Source organism: Epinephelus moara, chromosome 19, assembly GCF_006386435.1.
Source record: "Epinephelus moara isolate mb chromosome 19, YSFRI_EMoa_1.0, whole genome shotgun sequence".
Classification (NCBI taxonomy): domain Eukaryota; kingdom Metazoa; phylum Chordata; class Actinopteri; order Perciformes; family Serranidae; genus Epinephelus; species Epinephelus moara.
The window spans coordinates 13,684,082-13,696,271 of record NC_065524.1 but is presented as its reverse complement, the minus strand read 5'-3'; the positions used below and the strand labels follow the sequence as shown (position 1 = coordinate 13,696,271).

At 40.7% G+C, this 12,190-nt stretch overlaps 1 protein-coding gene across 3 annotated transcripts in view; it reads left to right on the top strand.

Moving 5' to 3' along the window:
* LOC126406327 (arginyl-tRNA--protein transferase 1) overlaps positions 1–12,190 on the top strand; it is a 69,324-nt gene that overhangs the window by 10,533 nt on the left and 46,601 nt on the right. For 2 of the 3 annotated variants that reach the window (XM_050070532.1, XM_050070535.1), the window contains exons 6-7: positions 6,378–6,592; positions 9,714–9,842. In XM_050070532.1, coding sequence (XP_049926489.1) covers positions 6,378–6,592; positions 9,714–9,842 — 344 coding nt within the window. Of the gene's footprint in view, positions 1–6,377; positions 6,593–9,713; positions 9,843–11,300; positions 11,430–12,190 lie in introns of all 3 variants that reach the window. The other variant, XM_050070534.1, reaches the window with a different exon arrangement.

The following is a 12,190-nucleotide window of genomic DNA, read 5'->3' as shown; positions in this document are numbered from 1 at the left end:
CTGACTGTCATTTGCATCGACTATTTAGGAAAATCAGAGAAAAATATCATTTGCATAATAATTTGGAACGCGGTGTATATTAATCCATCACTAATTAGACTATTACATTAATACACTCTCCTCACTATGGATCAACCACACATTAACGCCACTGCGCTTCTTAATACCTGATAACCAATATTACCCTGTGTATAAAACAAATACGAAAACACAAATTGAGAATACTGACAGCAGTATCACCCTGAGTGTGCTTTACATTCCCTCTAATCATTTCTGTACCTTGTGAAGATACTGTCTTTGTACCTCAATTTAAAGTATCTGATATCTTAAGTTTGTTTGATTTCTTCACCCAGTGCGTTCCACAAAATCACCCCACAAATTGATATACGCATGGTGCGAAAAACAACGTTGTTCAAGATTTAATCTGCCTCTTAAATTATACCTCCCCTTCTCTGTCCACGAGCATTTTTTGCATGTTGCCAAGTAGTAAGTTGTTTCTTGCTTTGTTCATGACTTGAGCCGTTTTAAAATCCACCTGATCCATAAATTTGAGTTTATGTGAATTCAGAAACAGGATATTAGTGTGCTCCTGTTATCCAACATTGTGTAAAATTCTTGAATTTGTGAAGATATTTATTTATTGATTGATTGGGTCTCACATTTGACAACAGTAAAGCTATATTAAAACATCCGTTTGCAAGCCCTCATGTAACTCGTGCAGTATAATTCAAGTGTCATTTATCCAGTCGTATGCTCAACACTTCCCAAACACATGCATTTTCCCTTAAAAAACCTTAGTATCAGAGATTTGCATGTGTGTGGGAAGTACTGAGCATACGACTGGATAAATGAGACTTGAATTATACTGCATGAGTTGTGTGAGAGCTTGTAAGCTGATGTTTTGATATAGTTTTGTTGTTATTACATGTGGACATAGTAGTGTAGATGCAGATATTTAGTTGGAGTGTGTGTCAAAAGGCAAAAGAGTATTCCTACATGGGAATGCCACTTGGTTATCTGCTTTTACTGTGGTTCTGCTGCACCTACCAAACAGTTGTTTTGCTGCTGTTTCCTGTTTTATTATTTATTTTGGATGTGTGATATTCTTTGAAACTGCAACAGGGACAGCTTTAAAAGTAGTGATGGTAGCTCTAATGACCATTCACTACTATAGTTTGTTAGACTGCCACTGTGTGTTCCAAGATAGCTGAAGCACCATTGCTCACCAGAGTGTGTCACTGTTAACCTTGTAATAGACTCCACTGTGCAGCAGCTCGGTGAATGAGGCTGGCGTTTCATCTGTGTTTCCAGGAGTGTGTCTGCTTTTGGCTTATCTGTCATGTTCTCCTCCTTACTCTCCAGTACAGGATATCCTCGCAGCCAACTCACAGTAATGAATAAATAACATTCACAGTTAGGAGATAATAAACTCCTATTAGACACAGGAAGCAACAATTCTAACAACTGCTCATGTTTCAGGCCTCAACCACTCTTTCCCCTCTCAAAGGTCTAATGAGAACAGGACCCCACTCTCATTAATCATTAGGCAGGGACGTACATTGGAGCAGGAGAGCTTGGGGTTGGCACAAGTCGATCCAGTTGCAGACATAAACATACAGAGAACACTTTAAGTGGTGCCAGTGTCCTTCTGCTCTTACACCTGTGTCAGCACCACAGTCTGCTTCCTCAGACTGTCAGAAATAACACACCATTTCAGGAGGCAAGCAAGGAGGATTTACTGTGTTGGACCAGTGGTTCTCCACTCCCCCCTAATTCACCTCCAACAGAAAACACCTGGACATATCTTTCCTCTGGGTTTATGACTGGAGCGCTTTATAGCTTTGGGCAGGTTCCAGTTCTGGCTTGAGAAAACATGGCTCCCCATTTTCCATATAGTTTAAGCAAAGCCAGAGGTAAACAGATACAGAAGTACATGTGGAATGTTGTGCTTTGCAAAGCTGTCCTAGGATCTGCTTTTTAGGTAATCACAGGTAGTGACACTTGCTTATATGCAATTGTATTCCATTTTGAAATTAAGCCTTTATTTAATTTTAGAAGACTGTGTAGTGTTGTCAAAAATATTGATTTATTAATCGTTATTTATTCTAAAAATTTGAAACTTTTATTATACTAATTTTCCACAGTGTCGATACATCAGTACCAGCTGCTGTCTCTTATGTTTTTGTTTTTTTTCTTCTGTATTTTTTTTTTTTTTTTTTGGTCCAAAATTTGCTTTAAGTATGTTGTAAGTTGCAGCAGATCTTGCACAGACTGTAGCATAAAGTTAGCATAAAAACAAATTAGGTAACAGATTGAAGAATGTAATACAGCTCTACTTTTTTTAAGTGTGAAGGCATGTTTAGCTAGCTAGCATTGGTAGCATGCTAGCTGTAACACAGTGCATGCGCAGTGGATCATGTGTGTTTAACAAAATATTTCACAAAACTGGCTCCACACCTGACAGGCCAACCTCCTCACGTATTTGTCGCGATGCATTATTGGTCCTGTGTTTGTCTGTGTAATGCTACATGGGCATCCGCCATATTGGACAGTGGAAAACACTTAAAATGACCTTAATATGCCATTTCTGCAGTGGTGTTCCTCTCTATCTGTAAAGAGATATATTTCTTTGTCTAGGGCCGTACTACACAGAAAATTGGACACAAAACAGAACTGTGTGGAAATGAGGCCTGTTCTGTTCTTAGTTTTTCAGTGCAGAATTTGCCTAAAGTACGTTAATAACATTAAACTTTTGCAGCAGATTTCAGGCCCTAGATTTGAATCATAACTAGATATCTGACGGCAAAATGGCGCCTATTCATTCCAATGGAGTTGCTGATGTTATCACAGAATTTAAATCACTTTTCTTGGCTCCAGGAAAGCTTTACAAATATGCAGTTCGGGGTGTCAACAGTTTTAGACGTCTCTTTTTATAATGCTTGTCCATAGAGAAAATCATTTTTGGGCTGCAGGGGATAATTTTACTGCAATACCGCGAGTGGCCACTGGGAAAAATTTGCAGCAAGGCTGATCAGCGTCTCTGAAGGGCCTGTTTCAGACAGACCATATGCAGTGTCCCACAGATATTTAGCATACAACCAAATTAGCAACATATTAATGAATGTGATACAGCTTTATTTATGCATTTTTTCGAAGTGAAAAGTTTGACGGCATGTTTAGCTAGCTAACATTGTAAGCCTGCTAGCTGTATAACATATTGAGTGAATGCATAGTGCATGTGTCTTCAACAAAACACTTCACTAAACTGGCTGCACACCTGACTGGCTGTGGCATTTTTCTCTATCCATAAAGAGATGCATTTCCTTGCATTGAACATAGGGGCCTACTCTGTATATTTAAAAAAAAATATGGAGACAAAACAAGACTGTTTGGAAACAAGGGCAAGTTAGCGTTAATGTCATTTCCATAAAAAAATAGTGTTCATCACCGTGCCTTTGCAGATTATTGTATTAGCTGTGTGGTAGCATGATGGCTGATAAATGTGTTGGTTTGTAAGAAGCAGGAAGCAGTATATTGTAGTATGCAGTATCATGTGTTTTAAGCAGGCAGAATAAATAGTACAGACAGTACAGTTTCCCAGCGAGTATACTTTCTATAAAATGACAGTACATACCTCCATGTAAATATTTTACTGGCTGCTCACAGATAACAGCATCCTCCTCCCACAGTAAATTAATTCACTGTCTCTACATGTTTACATGCAAGAAAGCAGTTATGTCACAGCTCCAGACAGTTTAGGCTGATTTTGAGAGTTGTATGTGTGTTTGGGGAAGCGGGGAGGGAGAGTGTCACAGTCTTTATGAAGTGCTAACTGCCGGAGAGGGAGCATGTGCCTTACACAGGAACTGATCTGTCAGACTTTATCTTCACCACTGCTGCATGCGCTGTCCTCAGGAGTACCTGTGTCTGTGTGTGAGAGATGGAGAGAAAGTGTGTGTGTAGTGAGAGTGTAATTAGAGGGAAGAGAGGCATGTGGACAGAGTGATTGTGGATAAAGGTTGATGTGTTTGTGGTTGAGACGGTGTGATGAACACAGTTCAGACTCTGTGTGACCAGTCTGTCTTGCCCTTGTCGTATTTACTCTAAAAGAGGAAAACCATTTCACCTCACTGTAACTCCCAGGGTTGTGTTTATATCAGAGGGCTTGCTCTGAAATACTTTCTCCCTCTAGTACCTCCAGTCACTTACCATTAAAGACCAATACAGCAAACAGGGATGTTGAGAGGGTACAGGGACCAGGTAACTTTTTCACCTAGTAATCGGTAAAATTTGTGTAATAGTATGAAACTAATTTTTCACACGAACATAGCAGTTAATGATCCAAAACTTAAGTCACAGGTGGATTTGTTACTAGAATATTTAGCTGTTGTGTAGTCCTCAAGGTTTTAGTTTACCCTATACATTTGAAATAGCAGGTCATGGGTTTTAGATATATCACAAATAAGCCAGAATCTGCCTACACTTCCTGCTGTGGTCTATTTCAACAGAAGCTGTACCTTAAAGTAGAACATGTAGCTTGAGTCAGCTGAAGCTGAACGCTTCCAGTGAACCTTGGCCAGTGGCAGAGTTTCCCTCTCCCCCTGTCAGGACTGGGCGTCCCTCTCTTCCTTGTTACATCGACACAGGGGAAAGTTAGTAAGTGAGCTGATGGTGGCGGCTGGCAATCGGACAAGCAGGAAATGGCTCTCGTTTCCTTATTGCTCCAAACAGGATGTGGGCGTGTAAACTGTTGACATGGGATGCCCGGAGAGCTGGAGGGCTTGGCAAGAGCCCAGGAGGAGGAGGTGGTGGGGGTGATGGTGGTGGTGGAGGAGGAGGAGCAGGAGAAGGATAAGGAGGGGGACATAGAGGGAAACAGAGATTCAGATTCATGGGCAAGAGAACGTTCATGTTAGTCTTGTTGAGAGAGGAAAACCGAGATAGTGTGTGAGTGTGTGTTCTGCTGGTAACAACCTCATTCATGTGTCCACACCAGCTAACTAAGATATGTTGTATCTTTGTCATTATAGTTATAAGATAAACAGCTCCCTTGGTTTCATAATCTCTTCTGCTTCTTCTGTTCTGTTTTAAATACACACTAGCTAGCTGCTAATCGTTTGGGCTAGTAGATCATATTGTTTTATAGTCTCCCAAGCAATGATGTTATGTAGGGACTATTGAGGCAGGGAAACAAGAAAATGACTTCCATGGGCCTCTCTGTTGAGACCGGCTTCTTAGGCAGGGGGTACAATAAAGTAAACATGGAAGCACATTCACCCGGAGGGGCAAAAATCCATTGGAAACATGGTCTAACACTAATAAGATCTGCCCTAAATTTGAGAATCATTAATACCAGAGGCTTTAAGTTACCAGCTTTCTTACTTCTGTGTTAAGTCTTAAAGGGACAGTTCACCTCCAAATAAAAAAATAGATATTTTTATTCTTCCCTGTCGTGCTACTTTTCAGTCTAGATTGTTTTGTTGGAGATATCAGCTGTAGAGATGTTTACCTTGTTTTAGATATAATGGGACAAGATGGCACTTGGCTTATGTTTGAAAAACTCAAAAGCAATGTCTCTTTCTAGAAATCATGACAGGCCTTGTTGTGAGCAGTTTCAGGAACTGTTTTCTTTCTACTGAACTGCACCTGCCAACCATAACATTGCTCAGAAGGAAGTGTGTGTCTACTCATGGTGAGAGGCTTGTGCTCGTCACAGCGTGAGATGTAAACATCAATGGTGTCCTCCTCAGCTGAGCTGTAACATTAGTTAGATCAGTGATGCTAGGTGAGCTAGCAGTAGATCCGTGCTCCCTCTTTGCACAGTGATATGGTTGGTAGGCTGAGATCAATAGAAGAAAATAGTTGCTACATGAAAGTGCTCACAACAAGGTTTGTGGATTATCTTGAGTAAACTGGGTCATGATTTCTGGAAAGTGACATTGCTGTTGAGTTTTTCTAATTATTTGTTTGGAGCTTTGAGCATCACAAGCTGAGTGCCATCTAGTTCCATTAGAGAGGAGGCAGACATCTCTATGGCCGATATCTTCAACACTCAGCAACTCGCATCAAAACAGTCCAGATTCATAAACAGCACTACAGGTAAGAGGAAAAATATGTGCTTTCGATTTTGAGGTGAACTGTCACCTTTATGTGTGAAGGCAGCATGAAACAAAAACTGTTATCCATATCCAAAAAGGAGTCACTGAGTTATTTCTTGTAATTCTGTATTTTTCTTCCATATTCTCACCTGGAAATGCTTTGAAAGTGCTCTGCTTAAATAGATTAAGAATGGTGTTTTTGTGGCACCCCACCTAACCAGCATCTTTGGGAAAGCTTTAACAACTCTCCCTCTTTTCTCTTTTTTCTCTGGGGTGCAGGGATTGGAGCTGATCCTGGCCGGCCGCCATGTCGGAAGGCCAAAGACTTAAGGAAGGAGCGACGTCTTCAGAAAGAGCAGGTTAGACAAAACGCTGATGGGGTCTCTCCCATTGTCTCTCCTACTCCACCTACTGCCGCCCAGACCAGCCAACCAAAGTCCCTGGAAGATTTCATCAATGAGTCATTGCCTGAAAATTCTTCTCATTGCCTTGAGGTGAGCAGAAATGTAGTGTAGGTATGTTCTTTTCTCTTTTTATGTGACTTGGAATAAACCTTAGCCTATTGTTATGATTCCAGCTATCATTAAGAAATAGTGTTTTTGGTTGAGCTCTCTGTCTCCATAATGTTTGGATTCAGTTAACTTGAAAATTTGGTTTCATAGAGCCCTCTTCCTTAGCTCGAGTGACTTCACCATGTGTTTATGTGTGCGGAGAGGATAGCTGGCCAGAGCAGAGTGGAAAAACCACCTCTTCCCAGTTCGAATTCAACCAAATGACAGGCACACCACACAAACTGGGTCGCGTTACCCTGCTGATGACATTAAAACCACAGCTCCCAGCTCAGCCAGTATGAGAGGACATGGAAATGAACTTTTGGCAGGGGGCAAAACGATGTAGAAAGATCCCTGGCGAAGGCCTCAAGCTGAGGTTGGTAGAGTAACGTCATTGTTGGTCTTGACCAAGATTTGAGCCAGATGCAGTGATGAACCAGGCAGTGTCTGTCTCTTGTCGGCATACCCCCTGAGACTGGACCGGCAAGACCTCCTCCCTGTCAGCTCTTTCCAATTGGATTCATTTGTTTGCCTGCAATTATCGCTCCATTTCACTAAGTGGGCATGAACACAAGGCCATCCTTTGCGAAGGAAGGTTAATTATGTGTTTAACAAGTCAAATAATTGAGAGATGCCTCTATTTGACCCTTTTAGCTGTTACATGTGGCCAGGCTGCATCAGATTTGTGGCTAAAGGACGATTTGGATGATAAGCAGCTGAGTGAATCTGATGCTGAGTCTTGGGCATCTGTAGTGTTGACTAAGCTGCAGGCTTTATGAGGTTTTCACACCAGTACCAGAAGACAGATGTTCACACTAGAGCATTTGAATTAGCTCATTTTCATCATAAGTACATCTGATATCAGGATATCACACCACTTGACTGGTGAGAATACTCTGCATTCTCTCGAAATATAGAGAGAAATTATTGCCCAAGGCTCACCTGTGATTAGTGCTCAGTTGACCATTCTCTCTTGCCATTATAGCGGTAGAATCTGGCATCGGCAATCTTGCAGGAGCTTATTACTTTAAAGTAATTTAAATGCATAGCAAAGTGATAAGTCACAGTGATGGGGAGAATGAGTTAGGATGTCCTGTGTGTGCAGGACTGGGGATAGTTACCTCACTCCTGGCTGTAAAACACAGCTGTGGTTCCAGCAACTACCACCAGGGGTCAGTGTGAGAACGTGCTTTAGAGCCCCTCAGGCACCTCAGGAAAGTGTGGAACTGTTCACCCAGTAATCGCTTCAAGAGTCTTCTTTGCTGTCTCCACACTTTGCTCATATTTAATAGCTGGTTTTTAATCTCCTATTGAAAATATGCTATGGTTCTTCTGCAATTAGATGTCTCCACTATTATATTACTTTATAGTGGTTTTCTGTAAGGTCTTGCAGATCCAGGTTCAGAGCAAGATATTTTTCTTCAAAGCTTCCATAAACCCCAGTCTTTAATTTGAAATAAAGTTAAACAAAAGCCACTGGTATTATGTGGCTTTATTTGAACACTCATTAAGTGGTCAGGTGTCAGATTTCAAGACTGTTATGAGAATTGCTAAAATTTCATTGCTGTCCACTAACTCCTGCAGTGTTGTTTCACCAAAAGCATTTCAGCCTATCAAAATATATCTCTTAATTTTGAGTGAAATGAAAAGGACCTAGCTTCAGCATTGTCCTTTCATGTAAGAGGCCCAGTGTCTCTGTTTGACTAAAGGATGTAGATGCCAAGTGGTCATATGAGAGAACCCCTCTTAGATCCAACTCAAACAAACCCCAGGTTCAATTCTTCTATCCTGTCCATCCTGGGGATTCATATGGCACAGCTTCTGTGGCCAACAAAAGCGTCCAAACGAAAAGACAGTTAATTAAATGGGGCCGAAGGATGAAGAAGTTGAATTTTTCTCTTAGTTTATGTGACGGTTTTCTTTTCCACACGTCTCTCTATCACAGGCTTCTCGTGATTCTCCCTGTTAAGATTGATTTACAGCTCTGAAAAAATGTCCTTATGAAGAATGCATCTTTCATGTGCATGTATGGAATCATCAGCTAACTTTTGCATGCCTTCTTACTTACTTGGGCTAAGTTAGATGAACTTGGACTCATTTCATTGTTCGTCCTGCTCATCACAATTACTCCAAGAGTATACAGTAAATGTTTAGCCTGACCGATACTGGTATTGATAACAATATATCAAATAACAACATTATTTTTTTTTTTTTTAAACAAATACTTAACAAAGTTGTAACCAAGATACAAACTGATTGGGACATTTTACAGTTGTCAGTGCTCTTGGTCGGACAAACTATGTAAGGGTGTCCCTGTCCCCAAATCACCTCAAACTAAGATTTGCATTTCTCTGCTCTCTGTCACTTATCGGCCCACATACACTGATATATCTGCAATAAGCTAACATTTATCGATCCAGCTCGACCAGAAAAACACTTAAAAAAGGTGATTAGTTTACTCTGATCGAAAATGTCTCTGCACCCTCCAATTTCTGTTCAGTATGAATGAGATCACAACATGGTGAAGCACTGGAAGTGGGCTCATATACACAATATGAAGAGTAAATAGAAAGTATATAGGCTGATGATTATTTCTTCTTTTTGAGGACCTCTGTGAGTACTTATGAGTTTTCTATTACAGCAAATGCTTGTTGTGTATTTGTTAAATTAAGCAACACTTGCTGTTTTTGTGTCATGACAGAGACGGACATAACACACCCTCTTCATATCATGCTTGTTTTCCCAACAAGCTACAGCTATGGTGACTAACAGGTGGTACTGGTGAAAACAAGGCCATTTACTACAGAATAACAAAACTTTCAAAGTGGAACTTTTTCCTGTTTTATCCGTAAAATAGCTTGAAATCTTCATAGGCACGTCACCCAGCCAGGAGAGGGTGTGTTTATGTCAGTCTCTGTCTTCCTTCACACTCTTTTCACGTTTTCCTCTCTTTGATTTGTGACAATATCTTTCTCTTAAAGGATTTGAATCACCACTTATGGTATTCCTAGTTCTTTTTTTTCATTTTGATGTTAACCTTTGTCTGCCCGTATTCTTTTTGAAGGTGAGGCTAGTGCGCTCCAATCCCCCTAGCCCGCAGTTCAAAGCCTCTTTCGACGCCTCCTACCAGGTGTACAAACTCTACCAGATGGCCATTCACAAGGACCCTCCTGACAAACCCTCCGAGAGCCAGGTCAGAGGGTGGGGGGCATAGGTCGACCTGCTTGAGGGGTATCCAGGGAGGGAGGGAGGGAGGGAGGGAGGGAGGGAGAGGGTTGACAAGTTTGGATACCTACAGAGACATCAAAAGGATTTATCTTGCTCATCTTTTATTAATATGTTATCATGGTCCTCTTTTTAGTGTTATATCATATAATTGACTAAAACGAATCATTGCTTCAACAGCTTCTTTATTGTAAGTGCTTGATGTGATTTCACATTTGAAACAAATGCAACACAGGTTGTAGTTTTTGAAGACTTATTATTATAATCATAATTATTTGATAAATCAGTAAATAATTATTAAGTTTGCACTTTAAGTATGTAATGGGTATTGTTTACATATTTTGGCTCATTTTACAGGCTTAGATCATAAAGGAAAAAGTCAGAACTGTACATTATGAGACTGAAAATAGATTGAAACTGATAAATATTTTCACTTAAATTCTGCAACATCAAACAGAGACAGTTGAAGCATCGGGGAAAAACCAAAATGTCTGTGTAGATGAAAAAAAGTGAATTAACGTGTTAGTATTAAAGAGACTGTATGTGTATAAGAGGGAGAGTCAAAGGGAGAGGAAATGGAGGGGAAAATGTTTCCATACGGCATGGTTGAGAGCAGTGTTTCTCCAGGTGTCTGAGTTGGCCCTCGGTCGGCCAGCCCGGTCGTTAGTCTTGAGCTGTTTCAGTTTTGGGGGGGCAGTTTGTCAGCTGAACCTTCTCGACCTTCACACATTTACCTCGTCTGTACCCCCCCCCATCACATCACCCTCACGATAGAAACTGGAATGGCATTGGAGTTCAGGATTAAGCAGTGTTCATGAGATTTTAATTGTCTTTGTGCGTGCAGTCTGTTCAACCTTGTTTACCTTTTGAGGGGAGTCTGTAGCATTGGAAGAGTCTGTGTTTGTCAAGCTGAGATGATTCATTCAGACACAGTTTTGGATTTTTCTGCTGCTCCAGGCCTTACACGTGCTGACGTGGTGTTGAATCTTGAATTACCAATCCTCTTCGTGCGATCTGTTGTCTGCTGGGCGGTGCACTAGCCTCATCCTCAAGTCCATTTTATTCTTTTAAAAACACACTTTCAGTCTCCTAGAATCCTATTGTTTTCTTGCATTTTTGCACAGCGATCTGATAAAAATCACAAAATCAAGTTTCAAACTCAAACCAGACCGGCTGTGTTACCAGCTTGCCTTGAGGACTAGGAGACTGATGTGAACCCTAAGATGCCAAAACACTTGTATAACACTGTTTAAAACCTCTATTGTTGAGTCCTGCACTGTCAGCTCCTCCAAAGTACCCATGCTTCCTCCTTTTCTTTTTTGCAACTCTAACTACTCACCGTCCTTGTATTCATTGTCAACCCATATAAAACCTCCCTCAACCTTATTGCTCCTCCCCCCCCCCCCCCCACACCCTGTGCTTGAAGGTGAGGCTAGTGCCGGTCAACTTTGAGGACCCTGAGTTCACAGCGTCCTATGAGCAGTCGGTGGCGCTGTACGCAAGCTACCAGATGGCCATTCATGGTGATGACCCCAGCGAATGTAGTGAGAGTGAGGTACTGCATGATTAAATATTCTGCACTTTGTGTAGGGCACCACTGCACATGCTTGTTCCAGCTCTTTGCTGCTTTTCTATTTTACGTCATTTTCATTTGAGGTCTAAGTATTTTCAAATGTTAGATGAAATGAGCACTTTACAGATGTCACCTTGGACTCTAGCAGGGCACACTTTTCACAATGTTATGGCTTTTTGTAGACTAAATGATTGATGTAAACCAGTTATCATTAAAATAACTGTCAGATTAATTGAAAATGAAAGTAATTCTTAGTTGTGGCCAAATTTAGAAAGGTATTTCTTTGTTGACAATGCAGTATTTGCACCTCGATCATTAACTGTTTCTCCCACTCTCCATCACATTTGCAGTGTACTCGCTATTGGATGAATCGTAGCTTTCGCTGGTCCTCAATAAATGGTTGTAATTTTAAAAATATTTTGTTTTGAATCAGTAAGCTGTAACTTTAAACTTTAACAGAAGGAGAGAAAAAGTTTGGTAGTTTGTGCAGTGAATGAGAAGTATCGTCCAGTAATAAATGGGAATGGGAAACAGAAACAATTACCAAGTATAGATTCATAAATTTTAAAAATGAATTTACGATGCACAGTAAGTCAATCAATCAATCAATCAATTTTATTTATAAAGCCCAATATCACAAATCACAATTTGCCTCACAGGGCTTTACAGCATACGACATCCCTCTGTCCTTATGACCCTCGCAGCGGATAAGGAAAAACTCCCCAAAAAAACCCTTTTAACGG